This window comes from Callithrix jacchus, chromosome X (genome assembly GCF_049354715.1).
Source record: "Callithrix jacchus isolate 240 chromosome X, calJac240_pri, whole genome shotgun sequence".
NCBI lineage: Eukaryota > Metazoa > Chordata > Mammalia > Primates > Cebidae > Callithrix > Callithrix jacchus.
Window position 1 is genome coordinate 125,781,807 of NC_133524.1, and position 19,404 is coordinate 125,801,210.

The following is a 19,404-nucleotide window of genomic DNA, read 5'->3' on the forward strand; positions in this document are numbered from 1 at the left end:
CGATCTCGGCTCACTGCAACCTCCGCCTCCCAGGTTCAAGAGTTTCTCTTACCTCAGCCTCCTGAGTAGCTGGGATGACAGACACCAGCCACCATGCCCAGCTAATTATTTGTATTGTTATTATTATTATTATTTGAGATGGAGTCTCGCTCTGTTGCCCAGACTGGAGTGCAGTGGTGTGATCTCGACTCACTGCAACCTCTGACTCCCAGGTTCAAGTGATTCTCCTACCTCAGCCTCCGGAGTAGCTGGGACTACAGGCCTGCGCCACCACACCCGGCTAACTTTTGTATTTTTAGTAGAGACAGGGTTTCACCTTGTTGGCCAGGCTAGTCTCGAACTCCTGACCTCAGGTGATCCACCTGCCTCGGCCTCCCAAACTGCTGAGATTACAGGCATGAGCCACCATGCCCGGCCACCGCAGGTTCTTTGGCGACAAGGTGGCTGGTTTCTCCCTCCCTCCCCTCACTCAACTTCTTGGCATGTGGATCTGTGTGCAACATGGGCTGGTTATACCAAAGCTCTTCTTCACAGATGACGGTTTGTTGCCTTTACCTGGACTGCGGTGGAGGTGTGGACTCAGGCTAAGGTGCAGGCACTCAGATGAGAGGATGGAGTTGGTAGCCACTTCCCAGATCACAACTTTCATCTGAGCCACCCTCCTAGGCTGGGATGCGTGTCTGGCTGGGGATCTTGGAAAGCCACTTGGTCCCTACAGCCCACCCTGCTCAGTTTACAATCATTAAAACAGATACACATTTCTCCTCCCAGAACCATGAAAGCCCATACAAAACTTCAGATCACAGGCCTTGTCTTGTCTTCCAGCTGGACAGTAGCTCAGGAGGGCTGCCTGGAGGAGGTGATGCTGGCACAGGATGCTGGCTGTGAGCAGGTGCTCGCCCTGTCAACCCTGAGCATGGTGGCTGCTGGGAAGCACTACCTTCTGACCCCCGATAGTTGGGGAGTGGGCCTGTTGTTTGGGAAACAGATTCAGTGTTCTTCAGGAGGACCCTCTGGGATGGTGGGAAATTTGGAGTGTCAGGGAGACAGACCCAAACCTGTGGTTCATTTTTTTAAAAAAAGAGTAAGGACAAAGTAGCTTTGGGCAGAGTCAGCAAATGAGATGAAGGCAAGGCCCCTGGAGTCTCTAACTCCACTGATGCCCAGCTCCTACCCTGGAGTGAAAGCTCAGCTTGAAAAAGTCTCTGGGACCAGGGCAGAGAGGCAGGCACCCGCCCAGGCTCCTATCAGAAGCAGTGCAGCATCCAGGGGTTTGGGGCCACTGTCCAGTGATGGTAGAGTTAAACCCTCAGCCATGAACATCTGCTGGTTCCATACCTGTCCTGTGTCATCTCTTTGACCCCTGATGGTTCCTCAGAGTGAAGTTGCCTTAGCTGATCTCCCCACAGTCTGGTGCAGGTTAACCAAGATTGTCAACACAGGGAAGTTTTGCCAGAGGGAGCACCAAACAAATTTCTGCAGGCCCTTGAGTGCTGGGGGACAGGGACACAAGTAGCCATCAAGCTGGCAGCTCTTTTTCTTTTTCTTTTTCTTTTTTTTTTTTTTTTGAGACAGAGTCTTGCTCTGTTGCCCAGGCTGGAGTGCAATGGCGTGATCTCAACTCACTGCAGCCTGCACCTCTTGGGTTCAAGTGATTCTCCTGCCTCAGCCTCCTGAGTAGCTGAGATTATAGGCGCCCACCACCCCGCCTGACTAATTTTTGTATTTTTAGTGGAGACGGGGTTTCACCATGTTGGCCAGTCTGGTCTGGAACTCCTGACCTCAGGTGATCTGCCCACCTCAGCCTCCCACAGTGCTGGGATTACAGGTATGAGCCACCGCGCTTAGCCAAATCTCTTTTTCAAGTGGAGAAGAGACCCAGGGGAAGGGGGGGGGCTTCCAGTCACACTGCATAGGGCTCTATGTAGCATAAAAAGTGAATGTCACCCCCCGGAAGTGTGCAAGGAGGTGGCAGTAAGGTCAGATCCAGGAGAGTTGGGGAGGGCACTTGGAGAGGAGGAGAGATCAGGAGGGGCTCAGACTGGGACACACAGTGGGACTAGGGGGCCTGATCCTAGGTACCCAGGACTAGGAATGAGGTAGGATAGAGGAGTGGCTATGAGGGGAACTCATTAGCCTCCAATTTAATCCACTCTGCATCCTCCCAAGGGACAGGCCCGAGCTGAGGTTTGTACCAGGAGGTTAGATGATTCCACTCTTTGGGATTGCCCCAATCCACTGGGAAGTGAGGACAGGCCTCAGACATTTGCTAGACAGAGGCATAGCAGAGGCCCAATGGAAACACAGCCACAGCCGGGCGAGGTGGCTCACACCTGTAAATCCCAGCACTTTGGTAGGCCAAGGCGGGTGGATCACAAGGTCGGGAATTTGAGACTAGCCTGGCCAATATGGTGAAACCCCGTCTCTACTAAGAATACAAAAATTACTGGGCACGGTGGCTCACGCCTGCAATCCCAGCACTTTGGAAGGCTGAGGCGGGCAGATCACCTGAGGTCAGGAATTCGAGACCAGCCTGGCCAACATGGAGAAATCCCATTTCTACTAAAAATACAAAATGAGCCGGGCGTTGTGGCACATGCCTGTAATCACAGCTACTCAGGAGGCTGAGGCAGGAGAATCACTTGAACCTAGGAGGCAGAGGTTGTGATGAGCCGAGATCTTGCCATTGCACTCCAGCCTGGGCAACAAGAGCAAAACTCATCTCAAAACAAACAAACAAATGAATACAGAAATTAGCTGGGCGTGGTGGTGGGCGCCTGTAGTCCTAGCTATCAGGAGACTGAGGCAATCGCTTGAACTCGGGAGGCGGAGGTTGCAGTGAGCCGAGATCACGCCACTGCACTCCAGCCTGGGCGACAGAGCGAGACTCTGTCTCATAAAAGAAAAAAAGAAATGCAGCCACCCCTCAGTTTCCCCACCCTGCCCCCACATCGGGGTCGAGGGTGGTTGTTGAATGCAGAGAAATATAACACTTAATGTGTATAAAGGTGCAGTATGAGTCACTTCACGGAATGTCTAGGCCCCTTCGCTGGCAGCAAACAAACTTTCCAGCCCTCTTTTGAGGAAGCCATCCAACTCGGCGGCTGCTGCTGGTTTGTTTGTGTGAGGGCGTGAGTGTGCATGCGGCTCTGTGTGAGGGCGTGTGAGTGTGCATTCGGGTCTGTGTGAGGGCGTGTGAGTGTGCATTCAGGTCTGTGTGAGGGCGTGTGAGTGTGCATTCGGGTCTGTGTGAGGGCGTGTGAGTGTGCATTCGGGTCTGTGTGAGGGCGTGAGTGTGCATGCGGCTCTGTGTGAGGGCGTGTGAGTGTGCATTTGGGTCTGTGTGAGGGCGTGTGAGTGTGCATTCGGGTCTGTGTGAGGGCGTGTGAGTGTGCATGCGGGTCTGTGTGTAACATGGGTCTCTGGGTCTGGCCTGCCTATGTGAGTGTTTGGGTCTCACAGATGTGAGTAAGGGCATAACTGTGTTGGGGGTGTGCATGTGGGGGTGTGTGGGGGGGGCTCAAGTCTTGGATGTCGCGTCCTTCGTGTGTGCGTGTGTGTTCATGGAGGGCATGTGCATATGTGTGTCTGCAAAGCAGTATGGTATGTGAGCCTGTGCGTCTCAGGGTGTCTACGTGTACATTTTTTCCTTGTCGCTGCCAAATTATCTTCCCATCTCTTCCCTCACGAAGAGAAGGGCTGACTGAGGGAAGCTAGCAGTCCAAAAAGGGGGTGGCCAGGGACGGGAGAGGGGTTGGAGGGAAACCAAAGCAATTCCACTCTTCAGAGGAACGTGTCAGCCAAGGATGAAACTGAAACCAAGACAGCAGTTCAAAGGCACCAGACCCTGGGATCGTCCCGGGGCTTCAGTTCCTCCCACTCCCCCACCCGCTCCAGCCGGCTGTGGAGATTAGTCAGCCCAAAATTCCCATCCCTGCAGCCTGAGCTTGGGGTTGAGGTTGTGATGCTGAGTTAGAACTTGGACCTATGGTTAGCACATGACCCCATTAGCTCCCATTATCACATTAACACAAATTAGTATATCAGATCCTCTCCTGGTCACCTAGTGGGGCACAGGGCCAGGCTGGGGGGTAGAGCTCATGGCTTAGGTCCTGCTCTGGGAGAAGAATCTGGCGCCGTGGCATCAGGAGAGGGCACAGGCTGAGACTGCAGGTCAGGCTGGGGGCAGAAAGGGGGCAAGGGGGCGTCAAGCTTTGCTGATCTGATCTTTTCCCTCAGTCCATGCTCTGGGAGAAGACATCTTGGGGAGGGGGCTGGTAGAAAGGAGGGGGCTTCCAGGAATAGCTGGGCACCGTTCTGTAGGAAAAAAGCCTGGGCTCTGAGGTCTGGGCGGGAGACAGACGGTATTTCTCCTGGCACATGGTGAGACCTGGAAACGTTTATGATCCTTTGGATTTCCGACCCCCCTTCCCTTTCTTCATGGAAAGTCTTTAGATAACTTTCTCAGATGGTTTTGGACACCTGAAAGCAGGAGAACTGGATGGACTGAGAGGGGAAAAGAGGCACCCAGAATGCTAGCACACGGTGCAGCTTTTATTTCGTGGCACAGAACAGAGGGACACACTCTGCCCATAGATTTTATATGTCAAGCTGTGTCACAGAAGTGGCCACTTGGGCTTCTGGAGAGGGCAAAGTTGGAGCCCCCAACCACTTTTTCCCCACAGGTTCTAGCCACAAGGTTATTTTTGCGCCTTGATATTCTCAATATGCTAACCAAACAGCCACCACATGACCACCAAGCACCATGAGACGTCCAAGGCAGCAGCATGACATTTTTTGTTTTTTTGAGATGGAGTCTCACTCTGTCGCCCAGGCTGGAATGCCAGTGGCATGATCTCCGCTCACTGCAACCTCCGCCTCCCGGGTGCAAGCGAGTCTCCTGCCTCAGCCTCCCAGGTAGCTGGGACTACAGGTTCGTGCCACCACACCTGGCTAATTTTTTGTATTTTCAGTAGAGACAGGGTTTCATCATGTTAGCCAGGATGGTCTCGATCTCCTGACCTTGTGATCCGCCTGCCTCAGCCTCCCAAAGTGCTGGGATTGCAGGCGTGAGCCACTGCACCCGGCCAAGCAGCATCATGACTTCTAGAGCTCAGGGCCTGCAAGTTAGGACACCAAGTTCTGTCTATGAAGACAGAGATTGCAAGTTTGAGCCCCAGATGAGCCTCTTACTGTTTGTTGTTTTTTTCTTTTTTCCTTATATAGCTGCCGAGGACCACATTGACAAGCATGGAACCCATAACTGTCCCTCTAGATCCAGACTTGGGCCAAGCCTCTACCCCTCATCTAGGCCGAGTCCGAGTCTCAGGCTTCGCCCCAGCCTTGACCACAGTCTGCATCCCTGTGCTGGAGATGCATTCTGGGTCTCATGGGAGCCAGGCTAGAGGGTGGTTATTCAGGGGAACCCACCCCCAACACCCCAGCACGACTCAAAGTTTCCATTCTATTGCCTGCGGGTCAAGAGCGCCATCCCCAGAGAGCAGAGACCGCCCGAAACCACAATCCCTTTGCTGAGGTTAGGAGCCGCCGGGATCTCTGCGGGGCCTGGGAGGTGGCTCGAGGGACTTTGCAGAAGCGCGTAGACAACAGCCCCCGATCTGGGGCGGCCCCAGCGTTACTGATCCCCGTACTCTCCCGCCACTTGGGTGGGGGCGCGCGGCCTTCTCTCGAATCCGGGGACCGCCCGAGAAGCAGCCGGGACTGGCGGCCTTTTCCTCGCCACCTCCTTAATGGGCTCGCGCGCCTTCCAAGCCCCTATCCCCTACCCCGTATCTCGGTGGGGCTGAGCGCCCCCATCCGCCCAGCAGTGCGCCCGGGCGTCTCTGCAGCGCCACCTGCACGCGGAATGCGGCGGCTGCGGCGGGAACTGGCGTCTGAGGGGCCGCAGGAGATGTCGGCTCCTCTGTCCCCAGCTTTCCTTGCTGGCGCGCGGCCTCCTTTCGCCGCCTCAATCCCAAGCAGCTTGACCAGCCAAGGCCCGAGCCCTGTCCCGCGCCCTGCCCGGCGCAGGCAGCCAGCACTTTGAGCTTCCACTCCTGCTGCTACGCTCTGAGCCGCCTCCTGCCCCGGGCGCCTCTTTTGGGGAAGCAGTGAAGTCACACTGGGCCCGATCCACTGACTCATGATAATGAGAACCCTCCCCGATCCCCGGCATACCCCTTGAAACTTACCCTCAATACTTTCTCTTTTCTTTTTTTTTTTTGATTTGGGCGGAGTCTTGCTCTTTCGCCTAGGCTTAAGGGTCTCCATCTCGGCTCACTGCAACCTCCGTTCCCCGGGTTCAAGTGATTCTCCTGCCTCAGACTCCCGAGTAGCTGGAATTAGAGGCACCCGCCACCACGCCTGGCTAATTTTTGCATTTTTAGTAGAGACCGGGTTTCACCATGTTGGCCAGGCTGATCTCGAACTCCTGACCTGAGGTGATCTGCCTGCCTCGGCCTCCCAAAATGCTGAAATCCTTTCTTTTCTGCTCCCACCTCCCCTCTTCCTCTCATCCTGACAGGCGAACTGGGGCAGCGCTGGGCTCCCCGGGAAGGATTCAATGGGGCAGCTGGGAGGGCAGTGGCAGGCGAGAGTCCTCGTGGAGACCTTCATGCCGGTATTCCAACCTGGACACCTGTGCTGTTCTGGGGGTGCACAGGGAATGCGCAGGAGGGAACTGAATGTTTGCAAGATTGAGCAAAGCTCTGACTAAGGCGACCTTTTGTAATTAGCCACTGCTAAAGAAAGGGGAGCTTTAGGTGTTTCAGAAGCCAGCAGGGCTCCTCCAGCTTGAAGCCTTCCCTGGCCTGGGGCTGAGGCCCTTAGGCAGGGAGTGCCTGCCCAAGGGAAGGGGGGTCTGCAGGTCCCTTTCCCTCTTCAGAACCTTGGGTCTGCCTGCAAGTTCACCTGGAAGCTGATGGCTCTTCTTTAGAGCCACTTGTTCCAATGAACAGATGAGAATATGAGCTTGCTCCAGGTAGGATTTGGAACAGCTTCTGCCACCAAAGGGACAAGTTCAGAGTGTTCTGAGCCTTGGGCTGTTCTGGACCCCAGCAGCAAGTCAAGTTGATCATCTGAGAGGTCACTGTGGTCCTTTTTCCTGGAACCTGATAGTGGACCAGTTCAGGTTACAGTGGGGGTCACTCGGAGGCCCAGGAGTCCTGGTTTTCATCCCACCCCCTCTGCCACTAGTTTGACGACAGTGGAAGGGATGAGAGGACTGGATTGTCTCATCACCTCTCCACTGGGGTGGGAGACCAGAGTCACACACTGGTTGCTTGGAATATTAGTTTCAACAAGGTGCCTAAGGGTCTCAGCCCCAGGCCAGGGAAGGCTTCAAGCTGGAGGAGCCCTGCTGGCTTCTGAAACACATAAAGCTCCCCTTTCCTTCCAGAGGGGCATAGTCCTTAAGCATCCTTTCCCACCAAGCAAATCATGGTACTGGATTGGCAGTTTCCCTGTATGTAATTTCCCTTTATCTGCATGGTGGGAGCCAAAGCTAGGTGCTGAGGTCTGCAAGCTGAGCTTCCTGGCTTGCTTGTCACTGCACTTCAGGGCACAGCTCTGCCAAGGCCATGGTCAGTATGGAAATGGCCATGGACTAGGAGCAAGGGAGTGGGAGGTAGAAGGGCTGGCCTCAAGGCTTGGGCTTATATGGCATGAGGGAGCTTTTCTGAGCTCCTACCTTGGTATTAGGTTGAAAGCCTGGGTTATGATGGCTGTCCACACAGCAGCTCTCTAGGGCATGTTTGTTGGGGACTGGGAGCTATTCAATGGCCCCGCAAGAATTTATGTTAGGATCATGGCTGACAATAATAGTCCCCCTGTCAAGCCTTACTTGGGGAAACTCTGGGTTTGAAGCCAAACTTTAGCTTAGGGGTTGAAGGATGATCTGTTTCATGGAGCCTAGTTTTGAGGCTGTCACTTTCTCCATAGAAAGGAAATAAGACAGTGTACAATCTGTAAGGGTCCCAGGTCCAGTTGTAACTGGGCAGGTCAAAGAAAAATAAACTATAAACAAAAGCCATGAACTAAAAACAAGAACCAACAAAACCTGTACATCTAGTAAACCCAAAGGGACAGCAGAGGCTTGGGGAGACAGCTGCCAAGGGCTTTGGGTTCCATTGGCAGCCACTCTAGACCTTAGAGGTAAATGGAAACTGGGAGATGGAGAGATGAAGAAAGTCCTGTGCAAACACCTAAAGACTGTTGCATACACAGGAGGTCAGGGCCGAAGGTGAGAGATCATCTAGTCTCTTCCCTCATTTTACAGACGAGGAAGCAGAACTGGAAAATTAGTCGCCCAAGGCTATCCAGGCAGTGAGCGGCAGTACTGAGGCTGAAATCTGAAGAGCGTTCTTTTCACTGGGCTCCTTGGCTTCAGGAGAAAACACAGGGGCAGGGAGCAGCCCCTGGAACCCAAGGAGGAAACACAGGGAAAAGGAAAACAAGAGTGGCCAGGCATGGTGGTTCACACCTGTAATCCCAGAACTTTGTGGGGCTGAGGCAGGTGATCACCTGAGGTCAGAAGTTCAAGACCTGCCAGGCCAACATGGTGAAACCCCATCTCTACTAAAAATACAAAAAAATTTAGCTGGGCATGGTGTCAGGCATGGTGGCCTATAATTCTAGCTACTCGGGAGGCTGAGGCAGAAGAATTGCTTGAACCCAGGAGGTTGGGGTTGCAGTGAGTCGAGATCCTGCCACTGCACTCCAGCCTGGGTGAAAGAGCAAGACTCTGTCTCAACAACCACCACCAAAAAATGAGGCAAAGACTGCAGAGATTCCGAGAGAAGGAGGGAGAACGATGAAAGACCTGAGGAAGAGTGAAGAGGGACATGTGTAATCTCTTTGGGTGAAAAGAATGTCAGCTCCATCCTGTGTGAAGCAGAGCATTCTCCATATTTTTTCCAAAGTGATGACAGAGAAGACACAACCATAAAACGGGGGAACTATGATTTGGTCAGTGAAGGAAAAGCCTAGAATAGGCTGGGCACAGGGGCTCCTGCCAGTAATCTCAGCACTTTAGGAGGCTGAGGTGGGAGGATAGCTTGTGCCCAGGAGTTTGGGAACAGCCTGAGCAACAAAGTGAGACTCCATCTCTATTTTTTAAAATGCCTAGAATAGATAGAAGCAGAACAGTAAAGCAACTAGAGAAGCAATGACGTTCCGATCGGAACTCACACATCTCACTCCCAGCACTTAGGGTTATCAGCACGACTGATAATCCCTGTTGACTCGTCTGTGGCCACCACTCAGTTATAAAGCCACTGAAGACAGGGACAATCTATTACTCATCTTCCTACCTCCAGAGCCTAGTACAGTACCATGGCATGCATTACTTGCACAGAAAATATTAAAGAAATGAATATGTTTACCTGTATGTTATTTACAAATTCAGTATCTATGCTAGGTGCTCCCTGGGAAGCATCTTTGTGTTGTACTGCAAATGCCAAGACATCCTAGGATCTAGGAACCTGCCTGGGAAGCCAGGTACCTCTGTCCCACAACACAAGACACAACTCCTGGGCTTTCCCCAATGAGACACAGATCTAGGAGGCTCCACGGGGACTAGGTAAGGTCTTCAGAAAGGTACAATACTAGGTGAAATTCACTGCGGTCCCTGCCTGGTAGTGGTCCTCCAGAGGATATTTTGGCTACTTGTGTCCAAATTGTCAAACCCCTCTGGTCAAAGACCATCAGGAACACTCTTGTGGTCAAACAGGTTGCATTTATTGCCTATTGCAGCAAGAAAGAAGGCACCCCATGGTGAAACCCTGCCGTGCCCCAGGACGAGGGTGCTAGAAAAGACTTAGAGGATTCAGGTTGGGTCAGGGGATTTGGAGGAAGGTTTAAGGAAGTCAGGCTTTGCTCTGGACTGGATGCTGTTGATTCTGTGATTGGATCAAGTATCTTATCAACTCAATCTTATCCAAGAGGAGGGCAGACAAGAGCAAGGCTGCAGCTGCAATTGGTAAGGAAGCAGCAGCTGCTCAGAAAAACCAGGATGGGGGTGTTGTTTGGTCGTTTTCATGGTTCAGGCAATGTTCATGTTTTGATCTGTGTTCACATGATTATGGAGTGGTCTTGTTTTTGCCTCAACCCACTAGTCACAGAGTGGCCTTGTATAAAGCTCATGCCCTGTGAGTGTATGTTCACAGAACACCCAGACCTAGCTGTGAGTGCCAGGCCAGTTGATAGCAACACCAAGTCCTGGTCAACAGTACCAGGCGAGCTCCCAGAGATGCCAGGGGCTGCTTTTCTTTCTGCAAATGTTCATTTTGAAAGGATCTCTGGTTTCCATTGAGGGCTTGGCAATCCAGTATCTAAATATTCAGACCCTCCCTGTCCTCTCTGACCAAGTCACACCCATATGTAGAACCAGCCAGGCAGGGGAACGTCATCACTGGCTTGGGCTGAGTGTATGTGTGTGGTTTTGTGTACACGTGTCTGTGCCCGCCAGGAATTCCCTGATAAGCTGAGAAAGAGACCAGAGGCCGTCTTACTTTACCTCTGGGCCCAGCAGGACTTCCCCTCTGCCCAGAAAGCAAGGCACTGGGAGTGAGTCCCAACAATCTCTAGGGCAGCAAGGGTGCCTGGCTTTAGGTGGAGTCAGGGAAGGACATACAGAAGGGATATGGCAGCAGCCAAACTGGAGAGGAGCGGGAAAGGGAAGGGGCAGTGGGGGAAGGGAGGGGAGAGTTCCTTTGTATAAATGAGTCTCTTGAGAAGCTGCTGATTTTCCTTCAAGGAAGCAGCCTGCAGTAGGTCACTGTGGAGTCCCACCCCCAGCCCTTTCTGTTTAAAGCCTCTGGTCTCCAAAACAGGCCCTGTTGATTAGAACAACAACAAAAAAATCAAAAATGTTGACCTCATCCTTCACTAAGAGGCTTAATCTAACCCCTTTCCAATCAAACTTCCTTCCTTCCTCAGTTCCACCTCTCCAGCTTTAAAAACATTAGGATACCTCCTGCTGTGGCTTACAGGTAGCCAGGCAAAGGTTAGGACTGTCACTAAGTGGTGCCAAGGACCATCTGATACCGTCTGTGAAATGACCAAGGAAAGCGAGGTTGAAGTCAAATTGGTGGGCTCCAGATGCCTGCTCTTTGGACAAAGCCTGCCTCTTCTTCCCAGGGTGGAACTAGCCCTGCACCACGCTGTGGAATGCCCCAGCTGATCACAGACCAGCTACTGAGGGCCAAGCCTCGACTGGCACCGCTTGTCTGTGGAGTCAGAAATCAGATCCCAAAGGCCGGTGGCTCACGCCTGTAATCCCAGCACTTTGGGAGGCCGAGGCAGATGGATCACCTGAGGTCAGGAGTTTGAGACCAGCCGGGCCAACATGGTGAAACCCTGTCTCTACTAAAAATACAAAAATTAGCCGGGCATGGTGGCAGGCACCCGTAATCCCAGCTACTCGAGAGGCTGAGGCGGGAGAATTGCTTGAACCCGGGATGTGGAAGTTGCAATGAGCCAAGATCATGTCACTGTACTCCAGCCTGGGCAACAGTGTGAGAGTCCGTCTCAAAACCAAAAGAAAGAAAAGAAAAAGAAAATTGGATCCTAGGATCCTCTGGGGCTTGGCAGATTAAATGCATCCTGGGGTAAATGGCAAGTTGTGACAGTGAGTGAAGTGATGAGGCTATGAACACCCTCCCATAAACAACCTGAATTACAGAGACCAGAGGCTATAAGACAGAGGTGCTTTTTTTTTCTTTGAAACAGAGTTTTGCTCTTTTGCCCAGGCTGGAGTGCAGTGGCGTGATCTCGGCTCACTGCAATCTCTGCCTTCCAGTTTCAAGCGATTCTCTTGCCTCAGCCTCCCGGGTAGCTGGGATTACAGGCAACCACCACCACACCAAATTAATTTTTGTATTTTTAGTAGAGACAGGGTTTCACCATATTGGCCAGGCTGGTCTCGAACTTATGGCCTCATGATCCACCCGCCTCGGACTCCCAAAGTGCTGGGATTACAGGTGTGAGCCACAGCACCTGGCCCAGGCAGAGGTGCATTTTTACAGTCAGCCCTGTATCTAGCATCATCTAGCCAATCGACCAAGGACTTGTTCAGCACTTCGCCAGGGTACAGCATACAGTCCCCATCCTAAGAAAACAGGGTCTCTGCTCTGGAACAGCTGACAATTCCTTTAGAATGTCTTAAAGAACAATTACACTCAAAGATGCTAAGTGCAACTGGAGTTCAGAGATAAGAGAAATCATGCATGCACACTAGTCCAACTGATACCATGCCACCAAGGCAGGATTTGATTTGGGCCTTGAAAGATGAGCAGGATTTGGATAAGGGAAGAGGGATGGCGTTCCAGATGTGAAGAACATGAACATGGCAATAAACCAGGTGTGTGTGCGTGCATGTCCACATTAAACGTCATGGGGAAGGTCAGCCAGGCAGAGTGGGCTTAGTACTACAGGAGACTTTGAACCTGATGTGGTTGGTGACAGGGAGTCACTGTACATTTTTTGTTTGTTTTGAGATGGAGTCTTGCTCTGTCACTCAGGCTGGAGTGCCACGGCGTAATCTTGGCTCACTGCAACCTCCGCCTCCTGAGTTCAAGCTATTCTCCTGCCTCAGTCTCCCGAGTAGCTGGGACTACAGGCACGCATCACCACACACCACCACACCTGGCTAATTTTAATTTTTTTAGTAGAGACGAGGTTTCACCATGTTGGCCAGGCTGGTCTAAAACTCCTGACCTTGTGATCTGCCCGCCTCAGACTCCCAAAGTGCTGGGATTCGAGGCTTGAGCCACCATGCCTGGCCGTCACTATACATTTTTAAACAGGGAGGGGACATGGACCAAATGGTGCTTTAGGAAGTGGCCTAACAGCAGTGGTTGACTCAGGGTGGCTGCTGTGGTTGATCTCTCCATTTTTGGCATGGCCACAGTACTTATGGACGCAGCTCATTGTACTGGAGTTCTGCATCCACGTGTCTGCAGTCCTCACTGACACCAGGAGGTCCTTAAAAGCAGTGGCCATGTTTTATCCTTCTTCCTATTCTGACATCTGCCTGGCTCACAGCAGGCACCCAGTGAACACTGATTAGATGATTTAATTTCAGTCCACTGAATTACAATGACATACCATACAAGGATAACTACTGTCAAAAAATTTGACAAAACAGTACATAACACTAAAGCAAGACAAATCACAATTGGATCTTTTCTTAATGATTTGTGGAACAGTAGGATCTTAGAGTCTTACCCCTACCTCTGTAAGCAGCAATTATTGCTGTATAATAATTTCTATGTCACAGGATACTAGATGAGTTTTCTTTATTTTTTTTTGAGACGGAGTCTTGCTCTGTCACCCAGAATGGAGTGCTGTGGCACCATCTCGGCTCACGGCAACCTCTGTCACCCGGGTTCAAGCTATTCTCCTGCCTCAGCCTCCTGAGTAAACTGGAATTACAGGTGCACGCCACCACGCCCAGCTAATGTTTGTATTTTTAGTAGAGATGGGGTTTCACCATGTTGGTCAGGCTGGTCTCGAACTCCTGACCTTGTGATCTGCCTCGGCCTCCCAAAGTGCTGAGATTACAGGCATGAGCCACCACGCCTGGCCTGAGTTTTCTCTTTTTTTCTTTCTTTCTCTCTTTTTGAGATGGAGTTTCACTGTGTCACCCAGGTTGGAGTGCAATGGTGCGACCTCAGCTCACCACAACCTCCACCTCCCAGGTTCAGGCAATTCTCCTGTCTCCGCCTCCTGAGTAGCTGCGACTACAGGCACATGCCACTACACCTGGCTAATTTTTGTATTTTTAGTAGAGAGGACAGGGTTTCACCACGTTGGCCAGGCTAGTCTCGAACTCCTGACCTCAGGTGATCCACCCACTTTGGCCTCCCAAAGTGCTGGGATTATAGGCATGAGCCACCATCCTCAGCCTTCGATGAGTTTTCTACATAGGGATTTGGATATGTCATTTGGACATGATCATATCTGACTAAATCTGTATCCATATATTACTGTTTGGTATACCTGAACTGCTAATTTTTACAGTGGAGATTTGGCCTGTTCTCCCAGTATTCAGAAAGGATTTGGTTGAAGCTGAAACTGCCCTTGATCAAACCCAATATTAAAAAAAATCCAGACTGGTAATAATTTTCTCTTTACATACACGGAGTTTCACAACAGGACTCTTGAAAGTAGTAACAAATTCCTATTAAATAAGATTTGATTTTTTTAGGCCAGGCACAGTGGCTCATGCCTATAATCCCAGCACTTTGGGAGGCCAAGGTGGGCAGATCACCTGAGGTCAGGAGTTTGAGATCAGCCTGACCAACGTGGAGAAACCCTGTCTCTACTAAAAATACAAAATTTACCAGGCGTGGTGATGTATGCCTGTAATCCCAGCTACTCAGGAGGCTGAGGCAGGAGAATTGCTTGAACCTGGGAGGCGGAGGTTGTGGTGAGCTGAGATCGCACCCCTGCACTCCAGCCTGGGCAACAAGAGCGAGACTCCATCTCAATAAAATAAAATAAAGTAAAATTTGATTTTTAAAAGTTAAGCAATCTAAAATGCCAAACAACAAGTTGACTTGTGAAACTCTGAATTGTATTCCCAGGAAAATAATCTAAAGTGAGGTATGCCCACAAGTGTATTTTAGAGAAAAGGTGCGTTAGAGAGGGCAGATGTCTAGTATGAAGACAACAGGCAGAAGAGTCAAGAAATGATGGTCCTTCCAGGAGTCCATCTCCAGGTTTCACTGTGAAGAACCAGGTCTCTGGACTCAGATTTGCAGTCAGTGTCCTTCCTGTCCCCTGCAGGATCCAATGCAGTTCTGGGACAGGAGTTGTTCCAGGTAAAACTGAGTCTCTTCCATACATTTATTTGCTTACTCATTCGACAATGATTTATGAAGCACTTACTATGAGCCAGAGCCTGTGCTAAGCTCTGGAGATAAAACCATGAGCAAGACCTCAATGTCAGGGCTTCTGCTTCCAGGAAGTCATGGGCGAGCAGGGAGACACATATACAAGGATGAGGCCTGGAGGGCTGCGAACATCTTCAGAGATAGTGAACCTCCTGAGAAGAGAGGAGGGGAGTCAAGTGTTGTGGGCCGAGGCCACAGTAGGTGCGTGCAAAGAGGTCTGGAGGGGTGAGGGAAGTTCAGGAAAGGAAAGGAGTTTCACCTGTGGAACAGGGAATGAATACACGGCTGAGAAAAACCCTGTGCTTGGTCAGTGCTGCGATTTGCTTGCTTTCTAATATGCATGGTTTTCCTCTTTTACCCACCTGCCTCCTTGACCACAGAACAGAAATTAATTTAGAAGAATCAGAATTTATTTCACTATGTGAACATTAAGAATTTGCCTACATAGTTGAAAATATTCACAAAGGACTTGAACATTCACACTCATATACAGAGAAAGTCTGCTGAATTAAAAAATGCTCCTTTACCCATCCGACCTCAGCAGCGGGTTTGCCAATTCCACTGTGGCACTTCAGTCTTCATGAATGTTGAATAGTTTGGCGACTTCATTGAGATCTTCATGCTGCTCACCATCCTTAATTATCTGAGGGAGAGAGTAACAATAGGTCCCTAACTCATTCCATGTGTGTTCAGGCCATGCCCACACAATGGGGCCACCATATCACACTGGGAGGGAGTTGTGGGAACACCTTTCTACTAACCCAAAACAAGCAGCCTGACAACTCCCAGATCACCCAGCCAAGTCCCAGGTGAAAAAGAATGTTCCTGAGCCAAGGCTATACCTTTGTTCTGCTTAGGCACAATTTGACCTGGGGGTACAATGTATCTCAGGGCACCTGATGAAGTTACAGGAGTCTTTCTGACCTGCACTTCCCACCTTCCTCTAAGAGCTATGACGGGCACCTACCTTCCTTGCTATTGGCATTCGGTTAAAGATGTTCCATAGCACAATCCCCACGACCACTTTGTCCCTGAGGTAAAAGACGACACCTTTGCCGTAGTCCTCCCCCTGGACGGGGGCCTGTGGAACTCCCGGAGTGCTGGGAGGAATAGTAATTTCTGAGGCCTCGGACTCTGTCTCACTCTCTGATCGGATACCAGTTCCTGTGGCCAGCCCCCAAAACAAACAAACACAGAAGCACAATCAAAACTTTAGTTATTACAAGCTTGGGAAATTCGAAAAGACAACAGTCTTTTGAGGCCTGCTTCAAGCTACTTCTAGAGGATTTATTTCTCTATGCCCCTCAGTAAACTCTGGCCTTCTCCAGCCCCTCTCCACTGACAAAGCCAAGGAATAAAGTCTTCCTTGCCAGCTTCTGGGCACTGGGTCAGTCTGACCCAAAACTTCCTTCCCTTATTACCTCCTTTTAAATTTATGCTATGGATATTTCCTGGTATCTGGATTTCTTCAAACTGCAAAAGGCTGGTTCTTGTCCTCTGAGGAACATTCTAGAACTGCATGGTCCAAATACAGTAGCCACTAGCCACAGATAGCCATGTAAATGAACATCATTTCAAACTGAGTAAGATATAAAATTCAGTTCTTCATCGGTACTCACCATGTTTCATGGGTTCAAAAGCGACATGTGGCTAGTGGCTAATGTACTGGACAGAGCAGAGATGAAACATTTCCATCGCAGCAGAAAGTTCTATTGAACAGTGTTATTAGACACTTTAGCCAAAGCAGAAGGCACTTCCATATGGAAAAACCATAGTGGAGGCATTTCTTCCTAGAGAAAGATAAGAGGGGAAGGAAAGGGTGGCAAGGGAGGGGGGAACCTCGTCTTCTGAGAACCACCAGGCTCCAAATAATACTGTCCAGTGGACAGACTGGTGACCTGAATCCACTTACTAGGTTACTAGGAGAGATCAGAATTAAGGAGTATGCAATACATAAGAATTACACAGGAAAAGGACCTACATATCCATAATATGTCTTGCTTCCTCCTTCTTAAAGAGCACCTTGCCCTTGAAATACCTCTGGCAAAAGGACACAGAGGTTAAATAACTTGAGCTAAGGTCAAGGAATAAGGTCTTGGAGTTAATGAAAGAGACATGTGTGGGAGAGAAGTCCATTCCAAGAGCGGTGCCTCCCATCTAAAGAAAACCTGGCACTATGATCTGCCGAATGGAATGAAAGGCAGCTGAAGAACTACTCAGCCCAGTTCCTCCCTGCCTGGGACCCATGGAGGATAGCCAGTCTGAAGCTAAGGCTCTCAGGCTGCGTTCTTGAGATTTACCTGAAGCAAAATAATAAAAATGACAACTGAAAGAAAGAAAAGTAAAAACACAACCTAAAAAGTTCAGGTTTTCTTGTTTTCTTCCTTAAGATAGGTCTTCCCAGAGACAAAACAACAGCGTCGTTGAGCTAGCCACTGTCCACTGTCTAGGGCGGATACCCACAGTATTTGAATCTATGCTTTGACCAGGACACCTGATTGTGCCAAATCTCATACCACTAAAGAGTGAGGACTTGGGGTTTGGTTTCTTTTAAAGCACAACATGAAGAGAGGCTTTCACTGACAAGCCCCTCCGGCCAATACAGAAGCTCCTTGTTCAGGAGAGTCTGGATCACTGCTTCTCAATTCTCTCCAAGAGGAGTGCTTCCTTACCTGACTGCTCTGTGGCAGATTTGGGGTTGTCCTGTGCAGTTGCTTTTGCAAAAACACCAACTGTGGGCAAACTACTGTCCACAAGACCAATAGCTTCATAGCCAACATCGGGGCCCAAATCACTCCTAAGAAGAGAGAAGAGCATGTTCTGTCAAGGGACTGTAAGGAGGAATGACATGGTAGCACATACTGTCCAGGACACTGCAATCTTTTTTTTTTTTTTTTTTTGAGATGGAGTTTTGCTCTTGTTGCCCAGGCTGGAGTGCAATGGTATGATCTCAGCTCACTGCAACCTCTGCCTCCTGGGTTTAAGCAATTCTCCAGCCTCAGCCTCCCAAGTAGCTGGGATTACAGGTGCCCACTACCACACCTGGGTAATTTTTGTATTTTTTAGTAGAGAAAGGGTTTTACCATGTTGGCCAGGCTGGTCTTAAGCTCCTGACCTCAAGTAATTTTCCCACCTTGGCCTCCTAAAGTGCCGGGATTACAGGCATGAGCCACTGTGCCCAGCCAACATTGCACTCTTAGGCCAACCAAAGAACTTCTTACGGGTATCACAAGAGATGCCAAACTCATTTGCTAATGCTAGAGCACCTAAGGATGACCATAAGAAAGTAAGATTAACTGTAACAGCTTTGATTTTTCCTTAAAAAGACATTATACATTATCATATATCCATGCAGTGATTGAAACGTTCTTCAGCTTATTCATGCTTTTATCCCATACCACATTTGGAAAGTGATGAGCTCCCTACTTCTGCTATTAGCTACTTTTGTCTTAAAAATTACCTTTCTGAAGCTTTAAAGAGTGCTCCACATTTATGGAATTCAGAATTTGAGATGTTTTATGGTTTCATTAACCTACAGTATTTCCCCTTGGCCTTCATTTTTCTTTAATTAAAAAAAATTTATTTAAAAAATTCAGACAAGGTCTCACTGTGTTGCCCAGGTTAGTCTCGAACTTCTGGGCTCATGCAATTCCCTGGCCTCAACCTCTGAAAGTGCTGGAATTAGAGGCATGAGCGACCACACCAGACCAGCCTTCATGTTTCAGGACTGGAATGCTTTCTATAAAGAGGCATCTTCATCTACTTGGGTCATTTTATTTTAACTGCTGTTCCTGGAAACTTCCTATCACCAATCACGTCTTTCCACTTCTTTTTTTCTGAGACAGGGTCTTGCTCTGTCACCCAAGCTGGAGTACAGTGGTGCGATCACAACTCACTGAAGCCTCATGATGGCCTCAAGCATTCCTCCCACCTCAGCCTCCCAAGTAGCTGGGACTACAGGCATGCACCACCATTCCTGGCTAATTTTGGTATTTTTTGTAGAGACAGGGTTTAGTCATGTTGCCCAGGCTGGTCTCCAACTCCTGAGCTCAAGAGATATGCCTGCCCCAGCCTCCCAGAGTGCTGTGATTATAGGTGTGAGCCACCGTGCCTGGCCTATACCCTTCTTAATACATCAGGGACTTCACAGAATATTTGAGGCACAGACACATCACTACCATGCTTTTTGGTAAGAATCTAGGATACTTGAGCTGTTTTTTGTTTTGGTGCTCTACATTTTATCTTCTTGGATGCTGTGGTTCATTGGACTGGTGTCTTCAGGGAACAGTCTACCATGACTCCTTGGAATCTATTCCTAGGCCCTGATAATTATATATTTATGGATAATTTTTATTTATTTATTATTTTTGAGATGGAGTTTCTCTCTGGCCGCCCAATGGCACGATCTTGGCTCACCGCAACCTTCGCCTCCTAGGTCCAAGCAATTCTCCTGCCTGAGCCTCCTGAGTAGCTGGGATTATAGGCATGTGACAACATGCCTGGCTAATTT

General features: G+C 49.8%; 1 protein-coding gene across 6 annotated transcripts in view; it reads right to left on the reverse strand.

The window, feature by feature from the left end:
• Positions 1 to 14,553: 14,553 nt before the first annotated feature.
• Positions 14,554 to 19,404, reverse strand: part of AIFM1 (apoptosis inducing factor mitochondria associated 1) — a 37,137-nt gene continuing 32,286 nt past the window's right edge. For 3 of the 6 annotated variants that reach the window (XM_078362293.1, XM_078362292.1, XM_035287967.3), the window contains 4 exons: positions 17,567 to 17,691; positions 15,862 to 16,058; positions 15,422 to 15,537; positions 14,554 to 15,046 (listed from right to left, as the gene is read on the reverse strand). In XM_078362293.1, the coding sequence (XP_078218419.1) occupies positions 15,466 to 15,537; positions 15,862 to 16,058; positions 17,567 to 17,691 (394 nt within the window). In that variant the 3' untranslated portion in view covers positions 14,554 to 15,046; positions 15,422 to 15,465. Of the gene's footprint in view, positions 15,047 to 15,286; positions 15,538 to 15,861; positions 16,059 to 17,566; positions 17,692 to 19,404 lie in introns of those variants that run through there. The other 3 variants (XM_035287969.3, XM_035287968.3, XM_035287966.2) reach the window with 1 other exon arrangement.